The sequence below is a fragment of the Panthera tigris genome, chromosome B3 (genome assembly GCF_018350195.1).
Source record: "Panthera tigris isolate Pti1 chromosome B3, P.tigris_Pti1_mat1.1, whole genome shotgun sequence".
In the NCBI taxonomy this organism is placed as follows: domain Eukaryota; kingdom Metazoa; phylum Chordata; class Mammalia; order Carnivora; family Felidae; genus Panthera; species Panthera tigris.
Genome location: NC_056665.1, coordinates 84,666,277 through 84,687,461, shown reverse-complemented (window position 1 = coordinate 84,687,461; position 21,185 = coordinate 84,666,277). Strand labels below are relative to the sequence as shown.

Genomic DNA, 21,185 nt, shown 5'->3' with positions numbered 1-21,185 from the left:
GCAATTTTAGCTTGCTATGTGGAATAAGTTTATTGTGGTGTGAATGTTTAAATTTAGAATGGAGAATCACTGGTTATTTTCTATACTATAAGCTCTGCTCATTTTCAGCTTATATTTAAAGTATAAACATGTGAAATTTTTAGTATAAAATGTAGAGTGAAGCTTTCAAAAAATCTTCATGACTTGTTTCAATAGGAGGTTCTGTCTTTAGTAGAAATCCATATAATCTTAGGAGTAATGGCTGATCAGAAATTTCTGCCCTTTAATAATTTTTTTATTCTATGACTGGATTTATTATAGAACACCTTTAATTCTTCTGGTGTCTTCAGAATTAAACTTAATTTAATTCTTCAGTTTACATACAATTTTTCAGGAAATTTCATCAAGTATATCTCTAATAACTTATTTTTTTTGGAATATTCAAGTTATATACTGATTTTCATCTTCAATTTGAGACTGTAGGTTTTGGTTAATTTAGCTCAGTAACCATTAACTAGTCAATAATTTCAACACTTAGTAGTGTGGAGACTCTTTTTAAGCAGCATTTATTTTATTTAACATTAATGCAATACAGCATGAAGGATAGTTACAACTTTAGGGATATTTCTTTTCAGTTTTGATAACTTGCCCACATTGCTTAGAATGTTGGGAGTTGGCCATTGTTGAAAAGAAATTAATAGTAGATGCTAATGGTTGCGTGGATTACTTTTACAAGTATTATGTACCAAGAAAGCATCATGGGTATTATGTGGTTTAAAATTCTGCTTGTTTTGGGTAATATTTTTATAATTGAATATCTGAACTTGAACATATTTCATGGTTATTATTTGTCTTTATAGACTCTTATCGTTGCCTGGATCAAAGCAAATCTAAATGTGTACATCTCTCGAGAACTATGGGATGACTTACTCTCAGTATTATCATCATTGACCTATTGGGAGGAGTTAGCCACTGAGTGGTCACTGACTATGGAAACACTAACTAAAGTTTTAGCTAGAAATTTATATAGTTTGGATCTCAGTGACTTACCATTGGATAAGCTGAGTGAACAGAAGCAAAAAAAGCACAAAGGGAAAGGTAAGAGTTGTCCACAGAGATGTTCCACGTAAATTTGCTTAAATAATTTGGTCTGGGAAGATGGGTGAAGCCAGGGAGATGGGTGAGGATAAAAAAGTCATGTTTTCTCTGAACTATTCCCTCTTGCATTTACCCAGAAGTTTAAAACTTTTCAACAATAAAACATGTAAGTGCCTTGTAATTTTTCTTGAAGAAACTTAAAATCATTACTAATTTTGATGAGAAATAAAGTGTTCTGTACATGTCTAGCTAAAATTTAAATAATTTAGAATCTTAAATATTTTATTTTTAGTAATTAACCAAAATACTCTCCCTTTTTATTATATGGGGTTTTTTTTTTTGTTAGAATTTAGGTGATTTCATATTACTCTATTTAAAAAGAATTATTTGGAAAATTGTTTTGAAAGCATTTTCTTAGTTTTAACCGAAAGCAAACATTCCCTAAATGTAGATTATGTATCTAGTGAGTATTACAAAGGGGGAGGAGGACAGGACATAGTGATTATATTGTTAATACGTGTTTTTATAATCCTTGATGTATTAGTATTTTTCATTCTTAATAATTAGTCGGTAGCTAGAGATTATATCTGAATCGCATTTCATACTCAACAGTAGCCCATGGTAGTTAATTATGTGACCAAACTACTTTTTCCTGGGCTATTTATTTCCCAAGGGACTATTATTGGCAGAGAAGAGATTTATTCGACCACAGGATGGCTTTTGGTTAGCTCATCTCTTAACCTTTTTTGCTTGTCCAAATGTTTCTTTTTTAATGGAGCCAAGTGGATGGCAGAGGATTTAATAATAGTTTATTTTTGATGGTGTATTTGTAGAATTCTGTATCAGTTTTGGAATGTGAAGTAAGATGAAGTTCAAAAAAGCCTTAACAGCACACGAGCATTTAACTTGATACTTTATAATACAATGTGATTAAACCTGAGATCTGAGACAAGGTAGCCCACATAATTTGAAGAGATTATTGATTAGGTGACCGTATACTTAGATTGAAAATCTACATTTCTAGGAGTTGGACATGAATTTCAGAAAGTTTCAGTTGACAAGTCATTTTCTAGAGGATGGAGTCGTGATCAGCCTGGCCAAGCCCCAATGAGACAGAGAAGTGCAACAACTACTGGGTCCCCAGGAACTGAAAAGGCAAGGAGTATAGTACGGCAAAAAACTGTTGGTATGTACTCTTTAAAATAATGAGACTTGTATAGGGCGATATGTTTTTTTCAGTACTACTTAGAGTCTGATGACATGCTGTATTATCCCTTTATGCTGTTAAGATCTATTTTACATCATCGTTTTTATGTAGTTTATTTTGCTGTAGGTATCTATAATCTTAAACTGTTATTTTGCAGAATTGAAGAAGTAAAACTGTGATTCACTTTACAGAACTAATGCATTAACTGGTATACTTTCTTATAAGTGAAGATATTCACAAACATGGAGAATTAGGGTAGCTAATTTTCAGTGTAGCCTTTCAGTGCTACAATTATATAATTAGATTGGCTTAAAAAAACTTTCAACTAGGAATTTATGCTCTCTAATTGCAGATACCTGAGACCAAGTTGGAGTCTATTGCTAAGTTCCTTGCTGCTCTTAACAGACATGGAAGAAAGTTTGTAATCTTGGAAATAGCAGCAAAGGAGCAATGATGGGAAGAATTTCCCATGGATGTAGGATCACTCAGTATATTCTGGACCTAGCTACCATCTTACTCCTTTTGCTCTCAGAGACTTATAACTTGGTCTGAATTGTAATAGAAAGAGTGCCGAAATGAAAAATAAGCAGGCTAGCAGGCTTTGTCCTAATCTCTTTTTTCACTCTCCTTCATCAGTGAATAGCTAGATAATTTTAAACAATTTACTGAACTTTCTAGGCTTTATTTACTTCATCTGTGTAATGGGAATGATAATACCTTATATGCCTGAAACAAAATAGCTTGAAGTTACCTTAGGCTTTACAATTTATGATTTTTATGGCAGGAGCATTTTTTGTAGAAATGTATCTATATTTGATGGTAATCAGTGAAAAACACTATTAATTTTAAAGAAAGTTAAAATAATTAAAAATCATGGTTAATTTTAAATCCTTCAAAAGAATTATATTTTCACAATTGTTTTCTGCCTATAAAATAAGTATAGAATTATATTAATTGTCTGTGTCAAGCAAGAAGAACAAAAAATGATACAAGGAAAAAGGATATTGATGAATTAAAATTGATAGAATATTTAAAGTTTGGTATAGAATCACTTTGAGATTCTTAGGAAGATATTGGTTACATCTGAAATGTCTGTCTTCATTTTATATTAATGTCACATTTAATGAAAATATTTGTGTATTGTTTAGGACAGAATTGTTCTTTTAAGTTTAAAATTTTACTGTTTTACTTAAAGCTTGTATTTTTTTCAAAGTTCCTTATATAATTTTTCTGATTATAGTAGTAATTTATGCTTAGTGTGGAATGTAAAATTTAAAATGTAAAAAAATTTTTAAGAAGCATCAATGAGATAATTGTTAACATGTTGGCATATTTCTAATCTTTAAAGAGCATATAATGAGTAAAATACTCCTCTTAAATTCATGCCTGACTATGAATACTTTCTGGTACCTATGTCAGAACAACCTTATCTGGCCTGTTCATTGACAAACCTATCAAATAAAAAGTTAAAGCATTAAGAATTTTGTTAAGAAAGGTGCCTGCGTAAAGTTAGAGAATACTGAAAAGGGCAGCAGATTAATTTAGGATAGTGTTTGGATATATATTTTCTTAAAATTTTTTTTTATGTTCATAGTGAATGTACACAGTTAAAAATTAAATTTCTGAGAGAGTGTATACATTTTAGTAAGTCCCTCATCACTACTCCTATCTAAGGTTTTGCTTATGCCAACACATTAAAGGATGCAGTGAATTTAGGACTTACTTTAGAATACATTCGTGAGAAGTAATAATGTGTTTATAGTTATGATTTAGGAGCTGGTATTCGACTGTTGGAACAAATATATCACTGTTTCTGTTTTCAGATTTTCCTCTTGGTTTATGTTTATTATAATATTGCGCCTAAGTTTGGGCACTTATAAACGTATTTCTGCCAGTGGACAGACATGTATGTATGATGTGAATTTTATTTAATTATAAAAATGGAGAAATATGTGTTACATTTTAGAAATGAGAAAAGGCCAGATTTGCCTTCCTCCTATTTGTTTTGTGTTTGTGTGCTTTTAGTGATGTGTTACGTTTGCTGTTCATGAATTTTGTATGCTGCATGGGAATTCTCTAGTGAAGGTCACAGTTTTTGACATAATGTGTATATTTTATGATCCAAGATGAATTTATGTGGAGTGTGTCTATTTTTCTTTTTTATTCACCTTTTTGAGAGGGGTAAAGATAAGAAGCCTTCAAAAATTGACAGCTTATATGTTTGAAAATTTGTTTTTACTTTTTGATGTTATATTTTTCATACTGCCCTTTCATCTACATAAAACACATATTACAGATTTAAAATCACTCATGCATGTGGCTTAGGAATGTATGTGGCAGTTGGAATTTCAGTGGCTTAATAGAGATTTCTGACTTAAGCTTTAGATTAGTAAATCCCTCAAAATCCCAGTAGCTAATTCATTGTAAATAACTTTCTATAGTGCAGGTTACATGGTTGTGAGGCACTAGGCAAAATTTTAGGTATGTATAAAGACCTATAGTATAATGAAAAATAGAGGGGTACATTTGTGTAGAATTCATTCAGAATCATAACATACTTGAACCACTGTGTTTGTAGAAAGTTCCGAGGGAAATGCTCAGGCTCTTCAAGTTGGTGATAGGAAAGAAGGAACAGGAGGAGTTGTAATCTCCAAGGAATTATGTAACTCAAGGGAGAAAAAAATAGAAGAAAACTTGTAATTCTTCTGTAGAATTGAAAATTGAATCAAATTAGTTTTAAAAGAATCAATGTAATTTTAAAATAAGTATCTCTAAAAGTCACATCTGATTATAATTGTAGATGATATTTTAATCTTTTGTGTTAATAACCACTACATATTTTGCCTATATGTTTGTGTCTTTGCTCTAGTAAGATTGAATGAATGATGATCTTGAAGTCCGCATAGCTGTGTTTCACGTTAGATTGTAAAATTGTGTCATTTTCTTAAGGAGAAGAAACTAGTAGGAAAACACATAAGACGAGATTCTGACATTTTGTATGTGAGTTCAATTCTAAAATAGTTACTTTTTTTAATGTTTATTTATTTTTGAGAGAAAGAGAACAGGGGAGGTGCAGAAGAGAGGGGACAGAAATCTAAAGCAAGTTCCACACTAAAAGCAGAGAGCCTGACGCAGGGCTTGAATTCACAAACTGTGAGATCACGACCGGAGGGGAAGTTGGACACTCAACAGACTGAGCCATCCAGGCACCCCAAAGTACAGTTATCTTTAACATATTACTTGACAAACCATACACCGAAGGCAGATTGTTGCCACTAATATAATCCAATCCTCCATGTTTTGCTGCACATAAATTTACCTAAAAGCTTCTCTTAAAGAATCTTTATTTGCCAACATTAATAAAGTTTTTGAAAAATGTATAGTTATAAGCTATGACATATATTTAGTTTTCTGTGAATACTTTCTTTGATTTTCTCCTCCATATGTTCACAACCGAAACTGTTGTTTTTTACATAATTATGCTGGACTCCCCAAATAGAGTATACATTCAGTAAAGCTTTGTTGAGCTCATATATGCCAAGCACTAGGATTATAAAGATAAGAGGATATAGTTGTGTGTTTGAAAAGTTGGGGGGCTGACATAAAAAACATATAATCCACTAAAAATAGATTGTAAGGTTTGCAAAAGCAGGGATTTTTAATTATTTTGTTCATTGCCATATTGCTTGTAAGTTAATCACATGGGAGAGTCTGAAAAGCTTCACAGGTGAGATGACATTTTGAGTAAGGAGTGTCAGGAGGAAGAGAAGACCGAGGATATTATGAACTCACAAAGCCATGCTGTTGTGAAAGAGCATGAACATTTCAGGGAACATTATAAAAATCTCTGTGGCAGCAACATATGAGAATAGAGAGAGGAGATGCAGTTTCAGTGGTTAGTATAGTTAGTATAAGGTCACATAGGCCTTGTGTGATAGACTAAGGAATTTAGGCGTCAGGGAACCAAGAGTTTCCAGTAAGCAGGAAACCTAAGATTTTGAAATGATATTAATGTTCACATTTTTTTTACCATCACTATTATACTGGATATTATGCAGTATTGTTTCTTTTAAGTCCTCTATTCATATGTAACAGTATATATAACGTCATTTGTTTAAGAATCCCTAAACTAAAAGTTAAGTTAAAAACATGTTTGGAAAGTATAAACTTGATTGTTAATTTATTTTTAAGTCTGCTAAAATCTGTCTTTAATTTTATGAACTGGTGACTCCTTAGAGACTACCAAATACAACTACAAATGTAATTTTTGAAAAGTAATCCAGTTTTTAAGTTTATCTTTAAGAACTTTATAAAGTTACATTGTATGCTTAAGATTTTGAATTACCACAAACTTGTTTATTTTTCTCAGTAACTTGATTTTTCATCCAGATCACAAATTCAGTTTTCTGTATATATTTCTACTTAAAAATTTTAAATTATGCTGTTACACTTTAATATAAATAGGAGATACTGATTGGAGTAAGCATTCTTCTCCTACCAAGATTTAACAGTAACCATGAGATTCAATCCTTTAGATTATAAAATGTTCTAAAAATGAGTGACTTCAAAACTTTGTTAGGGAAGAGTATGAAATTAGAAATTATTTGTTTTTAGAATTCAGCTTCATTAAGAAGAATGTCTCAGAATGGCTCTAAGAAATGCCCAAATATAGTACCAAAATTTCTTTGAACTAATGATGTTGGATTCTTTTCAGTGTTTCCATTAAATGAACTTTCCAACCCTTGGTTTTGAGAACATAGTGCTAATTTAAAGTGTCTGCTGATTTTTAATGCTATATCATTGTAACTGCTAATAATAAAGAAACATTTTCCTGCTTTACACCGAAAACTTTACATTCGAAATGTCATGTGTTCTCTGATTTCTTTTCTTACAGCTTGCCAGTATTTGCCGTGCTGAAATGTTTTAATTTAAAATTTCCTTCCTTTGTATCTTTTAGTTTTCTCTGTTGCTGCTTTTTCTGTGACACAAGCCTTTCATTATAGTCACTCTTCTTTTTTCCTTCCCCACTTCTTTCTTTTCCTTTTTTAAAGCCATGAGAAGCCGATCCATTGGTGAATGTGCTCTGCCATCGGCCTATATACGCAGTGCTAAAAGTGCTCCTGTTCTGATCCATACTTCCAAACCCTTCTTGCCTGATATTGTTCTCACTCCCCTTTCTGATGAGCTTTCAGGTAGTGCCACCTCTGCTAATTTCTGCACCACCCTTTTCACTTTTTAATCCTGCTTTCAAATTTTGCTTAATCAAATAAACTCTTCAAAGTTAATTTCTTTGGGGGAGGTGTGGGAAATCGGGAAAGTGGTTGAGAAATCAACATTTTGAGTTATTTGAATTCTAATGCTGTCCTTGCAGTTCATTCTGGAAGTGCTAAGTTTAGTGCTGTGCCAATGTCCAATATTTTGGGTTGTAAATTTTTTTGTTTACCTTTGAGTGGTTTCTTCTCAGGTGGTAAAAGGAGTAGTAATGTATATTTATGTCATTATGTCTGACTAAAGATGACTTGGAAGATAACAATCAGAGCCTTGGCTTTTAATTTCCCATTGTTTTGACTAATGATATGGTAAATCTTGAGTAATGCATCTCCATCATCTGTAGTAATGGAAGTAAGCAAGGGGAATCAATAAATGAGAAAAGTATATAATCTTAGAGTTGCTTTGGAATAAATCTTTGTATTTATATTAGAGTATAATAGTATATAGGATTCTAAGAACTCATTTTTAAACCAAATAAATCATTCTGTAAAGCTCCAGTTTTCAAGGAACCTCAACATTCGGTCATTTTTCCAGTTCTGCCTCAGGTCCTTGATGCCCAGTACTAGGATAAGATGGTCTGCTCTTTAATAAGGTTTAATTACCATGTAATAAAATGTACAGATTCTGGGTTCAGTTCAATGAGTTTTGAGAATCTACACACTCCTATTAACCATCATCCCAAACAAAATATAGAACATTTCCATTACCCCTCAAATTCTCTAGTGACACTTTCAAGTCAGTATCCCTCCTCCCCACACAATCACTTTTGATTTCTATCACCGTAGATTAGTTTTTTTAAAAAGAATTTTGTGTGAGTAAAATCATACAGGGTTGTTCTTTAGAAGCAAATGTGTCGAATAATTACTATGCAAAATGTGCTAGTTCAAAGAAAATTACTTGTACATTCTTGGGTACATTATTTTTAGTTTTTTTAATGTTTATTCCTTTTTGAGAGAGAGAGTGGGAGTGGGGGAGAGGTAGAGGTAGACAGAATCCGAAGCAGGCTACAGGCTCTGAACTGTGTCAGCACAGAGCCCGATACAAGGTTTGAACACAGGAACCAAGAAGTCATGACCTGAGCCAAAGTTGGACACTTAACTAACTAAGCCACCCAGGCACCCCTTTCTTGGTACTTCCTTATCACTCTTATGAGTGTGTCCCTGACATTGCCTCATTTGGTGAGGCTGATTTTTTTTTGTCTTTTAAACAACCCATCTCTGCATCCTTTCAGTTCCTAATGGATTGAAAGCTTATGCAACAGAAAGTGCATTTTTATTAATAATGATATTTCCAGTGAAGTCCTTTCCATCATCTGTAACCTCATTAAGATCAGATTTCACCCAAACCAAGGGGGTACATATTGAGGGTTAAATATATGTAGGTACACAGACACTCTTGTGGTTGGTGTTCTTTGAAAATATTGTAAATGAAAAAAAAAACCTTATTATTTTACTTTTCTAAAAATGAGAAAATAAAATATTCAATTATTGGATGTGATATGTTTGTGTTTTCTGGTTTAGGATGCCTTGATTGATAAATACTTAGACATATTCTGTAATATGTCTAATATTTTGGCAAATATGCATGTTAAGTGCTGAAATCTTTTTTAAAAGTTTAAAGGTGAGATTGTTTTAAAATTCTGTAAGGTAATGCCTTAACTAGGATAAGTTCCTATTTCAGAATCCTTCATATTTATGTAATTCAGAAAGAGGTTAATAATTTTAATGGCTTAATGGGGGAGGTGTTCTATGAAGAATGTTTGAAAGGAATTTTCTAAATTGCAGTTTTATTTATTGTTGCTTTCATTTCCCCCATTTGGGGTAACATGCATTCTGTGTTAGATTTAAAGAGTTAGATAATGGTGAGACACCAGTCACTAAATCAAAAACAGACTTTATCTTTGATTATCAAAATAATGTTAATTTCAGAAAATATGGATTATGTAGAAAAGTATATGAAAATATACATAATCTCCCGAGTGCTTATTTACTGATAACTTAAAATACAGATACCTCCAGTTTTTTGTGCATGTGTACATATAAAATATAAAAGCGTAATTAGACTTAGTTATTTTGAATAAAAATCCTTTTTCTTTTAAGACTTAAAAGATACAAAGAACATGGAAAGTAGCAGCAAAAACTGATAAGTAACTTGTGAATTCAGCATATTCCATATTGGTTGTATAAATTTACATCCCTGTCCAGGAGATGTTAATAAGTATCCAATGGGTTAAAGATTTATCGTGTATATCAATATATTAAAGGCCCCCAGAAGTCAGTTTTTTTAAAAAGAGACACAGACACGCACGCACGCGTGCGCGCGCACACACACACGCACGCACGTGTTTATTTCTCAAACTTATGTAGGCATGGAGAACTTTTCCAGGTACACATATTCAGGTTCTATAGCATTAAGGTTCCAGAGAGAACAAATTTGGAAGCATTGAACTAACCCTATAAATTTAAAAATTAGCTGTGAAAATTGGACAGGATTATTCTTATATAAACTTATATAGTAGAATTCTGAATTGTTGGATTTTTTTCTTCATTGCCTCTGATTGTTGGAGGCAAATTGAAGGCCTAAGCATTTGCTTCTTCGGGTGTTAGGTTGCACTGAGGCAGTAAGGAGGTGGGACAGTGATGGGGACAGATAGGAAAAAGAAAAAGAGGTTCAGAATGAAGAGATTTTTAAAAAATAGTCCTAAATTTTAAAAAGAAAATTGCCAGTCTTAGATTCTCAAGCAAACTATTTACTTATGTTTGTAACTTATGTTACAAGGTTTTGAGTAAATTTTACTGTAGAACAGTTTAATGTACAGGGGCACCTAGGTGGCTTGGTCACTTCACCATCTGACTCTTAATTTCGGCTCAGGTCATGATCCCTGGGTGATGGGATGAGGCCCTGTCTCAGGCTTCGTGCTGAGTGTGGAACCTGCTGGAGATTCTTTCTCTCTCTCTCACTGCCCCTCTTCTCAACTCGCACATGCTTGCTCTCTCTCAAATAAAAAAAAATTTTTTTTTCATTAAAAAAAGAATAGCTTAATGTTCAGAGAAAATTAGTAAGGGAAGTGAATTACATAGGAAAAAAGGTTTTGTTTTGTTTTAAGTTTATTTATTTGAGAGAGGGAGAGTGGGGAAGGGGCAGACAGAGGAGAGTCCCAAGCAGGCTCCACACTGGCAGTGTGAGCTGGACGCGGGGCTCAAACTCCTGAACCATGAGATCATGAGCTGAGCAGAAACCAAAAGTCGGACTCTTAGCTGACTTAGCCACCCAGGCGCCCCAGGAAAAAAGGTTTTTCGTAGTTGTATATCTCTCCCTCATATGAACAGGCTTAATGAACTCAAAATATTTCCTGAGCACATTATTTAAGGTCAGGAGTTGAGGTTTCTGTAACTGGCTTCACCAAAAAAACAATGAAAATACATACAGTCACTCTAGTTCTTGGTTAGAAGTAGAGTTCTCCAGAAAAATATTTACCTGATACTCTTGAATACTTAAGAGGATAAAAGGAAACTCTGTTTAATTCCTCTTATTTTTAACACTAAGATTTTTTTAAATGGACCATCAGTTTTCAAAGTACCCTATCTCCATCCAGCCCTTTTTTCTCCTCCAGTATTCTTGTTTAGGTGTCCATTTTCCCTACACTGTTGTGTGATGCTATATGGTACAGCTTTATATAAACTAAACTAGTTGTATAGCTGAATATCCTTGAAGAGTTCTTCTTAAGCTCTGGGGACTAGTTCAAAGGCATTTGCTGTATATCATTCTCATTAGTTCTTAATGACAGACTCATGTGTAACAATTGAAATAATATTTTTTCCCAGGCATCTGCCTCAGGTTTTGATAGAATATTGTGGAGGTTGTACAAGCACTTTTTTTTTTTAAAGCTCTACAAGTAATAGAGGTGTCTAGGCAAGCATGCTCTCCCTGTCCTTTATTCTTACACTAAGTTTTAAGTGTAACTTACTTTTAAGCACTTACTTTTAAGCATTTGGTAACTTAGGCTGAACAGTCTCCATTTTCCTGATAAATGGATTAGAGAGAAGCCAGAAATCTCAGTAATTGTTAAGCAAATTAACTTTTATTGCCAAAAATAATACTTTAATGAAAGAAGGAATTTAAAAAACATAAGCACGTGGGCACCTGACTTTCTTCATACTTTTGCAACTGTTTCTTATTATTTTCTAATTGTGTGGGATTCTCACCGGAAATTAAGTTTACAAACCTTTCTTTGAATGAGTTCTTAAAATTGCTAATTTGTTTGTCATACTTTTTGCTATTAGAACTCTAGTCTGTCTAGGTCATGTTACACAGGCTGCTAAAATTTAACAGTGCTTCATTATTTTTTTTTTATTTTTTTAAATGTTTATTTATTTTTGAGAGAGAGAGAGAGACAGAGTGTGAGTGGAGGAGGGGCAGAGCTAGAGAGGGAGACACAGAATCAATCCAAAGCAGGCTCCAGGCTCCAAGCTCCAAGCTGTCAGTGCAGAGCCTGACCCAGGACTCAGACTCACAAACCACGAGATCATGACCTGAGCTGAAGTTGGACACTTAACCAATTGAGCCACCCAGGCGCCACCAGAAAAACAAACTATTTAATCCACAAATAATTTCCAACACTTTCATACTAAACATTATTAAGGAAATCCAGAGTTGAAACTGGGCGTTTCTAATACTTTGTAGGCTCTATAGGAAGCATTTTATACATGTTCAAAAGGTGTTTTGATTTGTTAAAAAACTTTTTTCTTGTTTTGCTCATTTAGTACTTTAGTATTATTTTAGATTCAAATAATTTAGAGGCTGCTATTTTTCAAGGTAAAATACAAGCAGCATAATTTTTTTGAAGACCATTTTCGTTTAAACCTGATGCCACTGTTATTTTCAGCAAACCATTACAAAGTTTTTTAGTTGTTTTCTTCTGTATAATTTACTAATGTTTATATTTGACTGATTTTTTATTTCTAAAATTCTTATCTTTAGACAGATAAATCATTATGCCACTTCATAATTTTTTAATACATTAATTTTTGCCATCTTAAAAAAATTAATGAATTACCTTATGAATATGTGACATGTATTCAGGATATTTAGAATGTGGACTAAGTTTTGCCTTCAAATCCCAGCTCTCCACTTGCTAGTTGTGTAGCCTCAGGCTACACTTAAATAGTTTCTTCATCTATAAAATGGGGATAACAACACTTATATCACGGTGGTGTTGTTAGGATTAAGTGAGTTAATATATGTTAGATGCTTGTAACAATGCCTAGCTTGTAGAAAAGACTATATGGTTTAGCTGTCATTTAGTATTTTTCTCCTTAACAGAATACAGGTATACAGGCATTTCTTTAAATTTAAGGTCTGCTAGAATTAATTATGCTTAATTTAATTGCTGACATTGATTTCCTGTCAACAATTATTTTCTTTTTTGATGTTATGCAGTTAGTATTCTTATATGCCTATGTAAGAACTATATTTAAAAACTTAAATATTGGTTTTTATTTAAATTCTCTAACAGTACATTGCTGATAGAAAAATATTGTTTCTTTTTTTTTTTTAAGCTCTTGCCCTCTTAAACTTGCATAAGAATTTTAGGTATTAATATGTGATAAAAAAAAATTAGGAAAAAAACAGACTGAAATAATGGCTAAATTTGCTTTGCAAGGTGAGGACTGGGTTGGGGAAGAAATTCTTAAAAAGAGAACTTCACAGTAATCTTTAATGGCTTGTTTAGAGTAGAAAAATTATGAAATACCAGTAAAGGAACTTAAAATTTTAAACTAATATTCTGCTTTTTTTCTGAGGTTCATGTATTTGCTAGGATCATAACATTGGTATTTAAAAAGGTTTTAGGATTTTAATTTTGAATTGGGGCTGATAAAATAACTATAAAATTGTTAAGAATTTTTATAGAAAATGAAGATAGTCTTTATCCTTTGCTAACTCCTATTAGGATATTTTGTGGAAAGGAACTTGGAGTACGTGTTAAATATAATCTCTGTCCTCTAGCCAGAGGTTCTTATGATCTGATCTATTATGGGAGATAAAATAAAACCAAGATACTTACATTCGTTGAGACACACAAATAAGCATTCATTATCTTCTGCCATAGTAAATAATGGGTATAAATGCATAAATGTTTGGTTTCTGAGGAGTTGTTTCACTTTTTTCATTTAAAAGAATTACTAAATGGCGTGTATGAAGAAATCCAGTGTCGTTTTTAGAATATTATATTTTCCTCAACTTAATGATAAAATAAAATCTGTCTTAACTTCTAGAGGTATTGTGTGTTTGACCTGTGCTTAGAATCTAAATGTGTATCTTCAGGAATATAGTGGAATCTTGTCATAATACAAACTTCTTTTGATCTGAATCTGTGTATAAAGTAGCTTCTTTTGGACTTTGTACAAAAAGGGCTATATGGGTAAAATAGAAGGACCAGCCTCATTTTTTTTTTAAGTTTATTTATTTATTTTGAGAGAGACACAAAGCACTAGCAGGGGAGGGGCAGAGAGAGAGGGGATGAGAGAATCCCAAGTAGGATCCACATTGTCAGCACAGAGCCTGATGTGGGCCTCGATCTCATGAACCATCCAATCATGACCTGAGCTAAAATCAAGAGGCAGATGTTTAACTGACTGAGCCACCTATATGCCCCCAGCCTCCTTTTATTCATAACATGAATCCCAAGAATATTTTGAATTGCTATCCCCATTTTATAAATGAGAACACTGGTTTTCAGAGTCTGGAGTAAGAAAACCTAAGTTCTAGACCCAGCACAGTCAGTAAGTTAGTATGTGATCTTAGGGAAGTCACTGTTTTGCTCTGAATGTAAATCTTCTCATTTTCAGTTATGGTCCTGTTACTTTTAGCCTTTGCATTACAAGCCTAATGAGTAACAACATCTGACTTTTTGACTCTTTGTCCTTTTTTCATAATATTTTGCTGCCTTGCAAAAACAAAATTTTTAGTTATTTCTTGGTAATGTAAAGGCCAGAGTGGATTTCTAGGCACTGTATTTTCATTCTAAAATTTCTAATTTGCATATATCTGTACACTTTAATAGTATTTCATCTTGTGATTTTCAATTTTAAAAATATTTTTGAGGATTTACCATATACTTAGCAGCGAAAACAATGCAGTGATATGGAACAGTAATCTGGCTTCTCATACTTTATGGCTTCACCTCTTTGGGCCTCTGTTTCTTCAGTAAGAGAATTAGATAATCTGTAATGTCCATTTTGACTCTAAAATCTATGATTCTTAGAGATGTAAGAAGACATAGATACAGTTTTTAAGGTTTAATGCTTGTTTAATGGAAAGTGCCAATGATAGGCAAAGAAGGTTTCTTGCTAGAAGATTAAGTGGTGTTTGTGAGAATGAAGAATACAACTAATTTTTTAACCATGTATTTTATTTGATAGGATGAATAAATTTTAATGGTATAAAAAAAATAAAGCAAAACACCTCAGTAGAACTGTTTCCTGGCACAGAGAACTTGTGGAAGAGGGTGGAGATTCCCATTTGCAATATGTGATCAAATAGGCAAGATTTGAAGAAAAGATAATGCCTCTTGCCTGGCAAGGAAGAAATGAGAATTTATGAGACCCTATAAGATTCTGCAATGGGATACTTAGATCAGCTTTCTTTGTTAAGAGTTACTTTTTTCTGCTTAGAACTTAAGTAGAAAAAATTGAATAGTAAGTTTAAATTGCTTTATGTATTGGCACAGCTCTATCTTTAACTGCACTTCCAAATGTTTCATCACCTCACTGTTACTATGCATGTTAACATTTTAAAATGTATTCTGATAGTTTTCTAATTCATTGACACTACATGCTTTATTGGCTTGTGCCCATCGTTATTTAAAAACAGATTTCTACTTTTAATAGATTTTATTTCATTGAGCTTACAAAAAAAAAACTCAGAATTTTTTTTATTTTAAGCATATGCTTAGGGTATGGTTGAAATTAATCCTATATTTTTCATGTTCATATAGTTTCTACTGTTCATAATTTTTCTTTTTTACAGATATTGATGATGCTCAAATACTTCCCCGCCCAACTAGAGTCAGACATTTTTCACAAAGTGAAGACACTGGAAATGAAGTTTTTGGTGCTTTGAATGAGGAACAGCCATTGCCTCGAAGTAGCAGCACTTCTGACATCTTGGAACCATTCACTGTTGAACGAGCCAAAGGTGCAGTTCCTGTCATTGACAGTTCATCCCGTCATGCGCCAAGCTTGCAGAGTTCCACAGAGGCTTCTTCAATAACTAGATCCACTGAAAGCCACATCACTGATACTCATAGTAGAGAGTCTTCTCTGGAAGTTGGTGATAGCATATATGATCATCTTTGTCACTTAATAGATCCGGTAGAACTTGCAGATTCAGCTTTTGAACAAATCCAGTACATTGACCTTGAAGGAGATGACGATCTTCTTTCCTCCCTGAAAGAATATTTTAAGGAAAACCAGGAAAATCATAGTAGAAATGAGTTAGGTAAAGATGTAGCTTCTCAGGAATTGATTGTTGGAGTAAATAGGGATGAACAGTCATCCTTAGATAAATTAGAATACATAGACCAGGAAAGTAAATCAGAAAATATCACCTCTTTTGTTGGGACTCCTGAAAACATTCAGTTTCAAAAAGAACCAAACTCAGCTGTCTTCATGAGTAGTATTGCACCTAACCAGTTAGACAGTTTTATGAGAACAAAAACTTATGAAAAAGCTAAGGAACTAAACAGTGATAAACAGTCATCAGAACCTAGTTCAGGTAGCCCTTGTGATAAAGAAATGAGGAAACACCTGTATAGACAAACAGCCACAGAATTAGATGCCTGTGTAGATACAACACTAGCTGAAAAGGTTAAGGGTGTGCAAATTAATGAAAAAATCACTGTCCCACATGTTATGCATGCCAAGAAAACTACACTAAAAACACCTGTTAACCACAGACTGCCTCATGTTACAAACACTAGCAAGCTTTCTCCAACTAAAAGGAGCTTGTCTGAAACAGTAACTCCTAGAGCCAAAATCATGAAAATTACTACTAAAAAACGAAATACTGTTCATGTTACTTTTAGACCATCTACTGAGTCAGTTCAGTTTTATAATCCTCTGGAAAACAAAGAGGCTCCATGGAAGATGAGACTACGGAAGCTTGGTGGTTTTAGTAGTAGTAGTAGTAGTAGTAGTAGTAATAGCAACAGCAGCACCAGCAACCCCCATGCCAGCTCAAATAGTTTTACAGAGATAGTGAAGCCTGGTGTGTACAGGCCTCTAGATTCAGTTGGTGCAGCATCAGTAAGTAGCAAAACAAGTAAGGAATCTACAGAGATTCCCACCACTATATTACAAAAAGAAGGAATTGCAAGTAATCAGTTAGGTAGTCGTAGTACTCTTAGGTCATCAAGTCATGAGGCAGGACTACAGCAGGGCTCCCTGGGTGGCGTTTATAAAACTGTTGTACATGCTCTTTCGAAGCCGAAGGCAAATGTTTCCCCACAGAGGCAGAACAGAATGCCACCAGAGGCTCCACTGAGGGATCTGTACAGTCATGTAATGGGCTATTTTGGAAGGAAAGCTGCAGGTGAGCACTAACAGTGTGCAGAGCGCAAAAGGAGAAAGACAGCACCAGTTTGGCTTAATGCAACTGAAGCAAGCTATAAGCAATCAAAAAGCTTTGGGATGGTCACTGCTTTCTCTCTGTTTGGTTATGCATGCGCCTTTTCCCAGCTGTATTTTTCCCAGCATAAAATGTTTATTTAAATTACTAATTTCCCTTATAAGGCATTTAGTTAAACCTCTTTGCTGCTGAACAAGATAGGAAAGAGGAAGAAAATAGGAAAATTTTAATGACCTTTCAGAGGCTATCTAAATCAAATATTTTCCTGAGTATGCACTACATGAGACATGAAATTAAGTTTACTAAGTAGTTGGAATACTTTCTTCCCTGGCCCCCTATAGTTTATATTTAAAAGGGCACCAGCTATAGCTGATTGAGTTCATTTACTTTTATGATTGATATACTTGGTTTTATCTTTTTTCTTGGAAGAGTATTATTTTGATATTACATAACATAATGGAAATCAAGGTCGTACAACCAACACTAACATTTTTTAGTTATCATTGAAGGAGAAATTATTTCTTAAATTTCAAAGTGGATTTAGTTACCTTTAAGCCATTTGAAAACATGCTGCAGGCTTCTTAGTTTTGCATTCATTTGTATAGAATGCAAGTCCTTAAAACACTTACCAGTACTTTTCTTTTTTCTGAGATTTTAGATGTACATAAAGGTTTCATGATAGCCAATCATGATTTTAATATGGAACCTCTATGGACAGATTACAGAAAGCAAGATTATGGTAACTGTCTTCTCTTATCTTGATTCAAATTAAAATAACTTTACAAATATAGAAAATTAACTTTCAGCAGTAAGGTAGGTTTTGATTTTGTTTGTTTAACATGGTTTTGTTAGCATGATTAACAGAATGCTGTATAATGCATCTTGCATTGAGCCATTAATGCCACTTGAGGGCAGTATTTGACAGCTTAGCAAAGCCTGGCCAGTAATATAAAGATAATGGTATTTCACAATGAACTTTTGACCAGTGTATTTTCTTAACCTGAAATGCTTTTTAGTTTATTAGGAATGTAAGCAATGCTGATTTTCTTTTAATTGCAGAGAAATTAACTTTTCAACAGCATAATGTGAAATAAATAAATATCATTTTTTCTATAAGTTTGTTTCCCAAGTTTAAAACTTTCTTGTTAATGTAGTCATTAAAAAAATCAAAATAACTTTTGTGGGTTTTTTTTTATATAGAAAAACCTTTGTGAAAATAAACCTTTTTTCTTAAAACAATGAAATTAGATTTTGTAGTGAACTGAAATGACATTATGTCACAATTATAGATTATTTATCTAAGCTTAAATGCATTTCTGTCCTACTGAGATGTGCGTAGATTGAAGGGATAGATTTCTTGCAAATATTCCTTGGGGAAGAATGGAATTCTAAATTATTAAGGCCCTAAGAAGCAGCATAGAGGCAGGAAGACAGATAAATATACCAGTTTCTTTATAGGCAATATTAACCTAACTCCAACTAGTGCTTATCTATCAGCTTTCTTGCTGTTTAAGGTCATACTGAAGATTGACTAACATCTGCTTAGTTAAATAAAGTAAATATCAATTTACTAATTCTTAAAATTAAATCTAAAAGGAGAGAAATTATTCATAAATGCATGTTTGGCAAATAATTGATATGGCATAGGTAATTTGTTTTGAGTTATTTGTTTCAAATTTAGGAAATGCAGTTAAGTCTTTTCTCACTATATATAGTTATTTATTTATTTTTAGTCAATAAAGAGGACATGAGCCCAAAACTGCCCCCTCTTAATAGTGATATTGGCAGCAGCAATGCTAATGTTCCTGATCTGATGGATGAGTTTATAGCAGAACGACTTCGAAGTGGTAATGCCTCAGTAAGTGTTGTTTTATTTTATTTATTTGGTTTTAGCGAGGAGAGTAGAGAAATTAAAAGATACATACTTTTGTGTGTGTGTAAATTTTCATTCAAACAACCTTCCTCTAAAATTTATATTTTTGTAGTATTTTTTATTCAAAGATCTAAAACAAATAGGCTTATAGTTTTGACCAGGGTAAAAGATTAGAATACCTATTTGTTTACCTATTTAGGAATAAGCCCCTACCTTCCTCGTCTTCCCTTTGCTTTTCATGTTTGCTCATAGGTTCTCTTCCTTCCCACTGCCAACCCTTAGCAAGAAAGAGGTCTTCTGGCCCAACTCCCATAAGTTGATAGCATAAGTATTGATTGCTTAATAATTACAGATAACTTTAGAGTAGATTTTAAAGTTATCTTTGTTTTGAGTATTAGAATTATGGCAAAATGAAAATAGAACCAATTTTACCCCTAATAATACTTAATTATTAAGGAAAGAAATACATGTGGAATTGCTTTATTTAAATGGTCCTATTCCATTTGGATTTCAATCTTTAGTGAATGTCTGTAGCTCCATTACGTTTCCCTTTTATTTTCAGTTTCATTTTTTTCCTTGAATGGGAAAATTTTTTTTAAATCATTATATATAATCATTATAGAATAACCTCTTTGCCATCATTTTTTCCTCCCTCCACTATCTCTATTTGCTGCTGCTTTTTTGAATTAAATACTTTGCTCTTTCTACGGTCTTAACTTGAATCTATAGATCCTTTTGAGGCTTAAGAGTCTCAGGCCCAGTACCATATAATAACTGGGTCTCTACTTTAGATAAACCAACAGTAGTTCAGGTTATGGCTCCATACAATTACATAGATTATTTAGTTAGTGTGTTTTCACCCTCCTAACTCAGGCCCTAAACCTCAACATTTATTGTGATGATTGTCTTGGCAATTCAGTATTTCAGATGTTTAATGACAAGAAGAAATTTTAATGGTAAAATGTTTCTTGAATTTTTAGACTATGACAAGAAGGGGAAGTAGTCCAGGCAGTCTTGAAATTCCCAAAGACCTTCCTGATGTTCTAAACAAGCAAAACCAAATGCGCCCTATTGATGACCCAGGTGTGCCCTCAGAATGGACTTCTCCTGCCAGTGCAGGGAGCAGTGATCTTATCAGCTCAGATAGTCATTCGGATTCTTTCAGCGCTTTCCAATACGATGGCCGAAAATTTGACAGCAAGTATCTTTTTCTGTTTGAGCAATATGGTTTTTTGTTGATTGTTTTCTGTTTGAGACTTATGGATTATATAACCATCACCTTCCTCTCTGTTATTTATATGGGGTTCCCATGTATTTTGATTTCATTTTTCAGTGAAATTCCAAAGGAAGTTTTAGGGAATCACTTCAAGTTGGGACCACTTTATTTCACCAAACTAAATTAAAGACACTTAAAAAACAAAAAACCACTGTCCTTTCATAAAACAAATGGTATTCTAAGACCAAACATGTACAAAGGAAAAAAAATTAAAATTGACTTGATATTAGAATAAAGGACAGTCATGGTTATGAGTTGGCACTATTTCATTCTTTGCAAACCACTGTCTAGTTATGTTCAGTGCTTCAGTATGTTCAATACAATTATGTTCAATGTTAAATTACTCAGACCTTTTCTTGAATAATCACTTCATATTAAAATGACAGCAGTGGTATTATTTGGTGCTGTATCACTACTACATAGCTAGCTATATACACTTGGCAGTGAAGAGTACCGATATTTAAAAAAAGAACGTGGGGGCGCCTGGGTGGCTCAGTCGGTAAAGCATCTGACTCTTGGTTTCAGCTCAGGTCAGGATCTCACAGTTCATGGGTTTGAGCCCCACATTGGCCTCCCCGCTGATAATGTGTAGCCTGCTTGGGATATTCTCTGTCTGTCTGTCTGTCTCTCTCTCTCTCTCCTTTCCCTGCTCACACTCGTTCTCTGTCTCAAAATAAACTAAAAACAAACAAAAGAAACATGAAAACTTTGGGAACCACGTTAATGAAGAGCTGGGAGATGCATTGGAGAAACATGTTTCCTGCCCTCATATATTACTCTTATCTCAGGCTGGAATATATGACTTAGAGAAAAATGGTTTTTACTGTATGTGTGCCATTTTTATTACATATATC

General features: G+C 33.3%; 1 protein-coding gene across 8 annotated transcripts in view; it reads left to right on the top strand.

The window, feature by feature from the left end:
* RALGAPA1 (Ral GTPase activating protein catalytic subunit alpha 1) overlaps positions 1-21,185 on the top strand; it is a 269,354-nt gene that overhangs the window by 99,846 nt on the left and 148,323 nt on the right. For 4 of the 8 annotated variants that reach the window (XR_006218801.1, XM_042989569.1, XM_042989571.1 and 1 more), the window contains exons 15-19: positions 840-1,077; positions 2,102-2,263; positions 15,584-17,146; positions 18,916-19,040; positions 20,036-20,252. Coding sequence is in view for 7 of the 8 variants with exons in the window: in XM_042989569.1 (XP_042845503.1) it covers positions 840-1,077; positions 2,102-2,263; positions 15,584-17,146; positions 18,916-19,040; positions 20,036-20,252 (2,305 nt within the window). In the remaining variant the exon portion in view is untranslated. Of the gene's footprint in view, positions 1-839; positions 1,078-2,101; positions 2,264-7,335; positions 7,477-15,583; positions 17,147-17,840; positions 17,922-18,915; positions 19,041-20,035; positions 20,253-21,185 lie in introns of all 8 variants that reach the window. The other 4 variants (XM_042989573.1, XM_042989575.1, XM_042989574.1 and 1 more) reach the window with 4 other exon arrangements.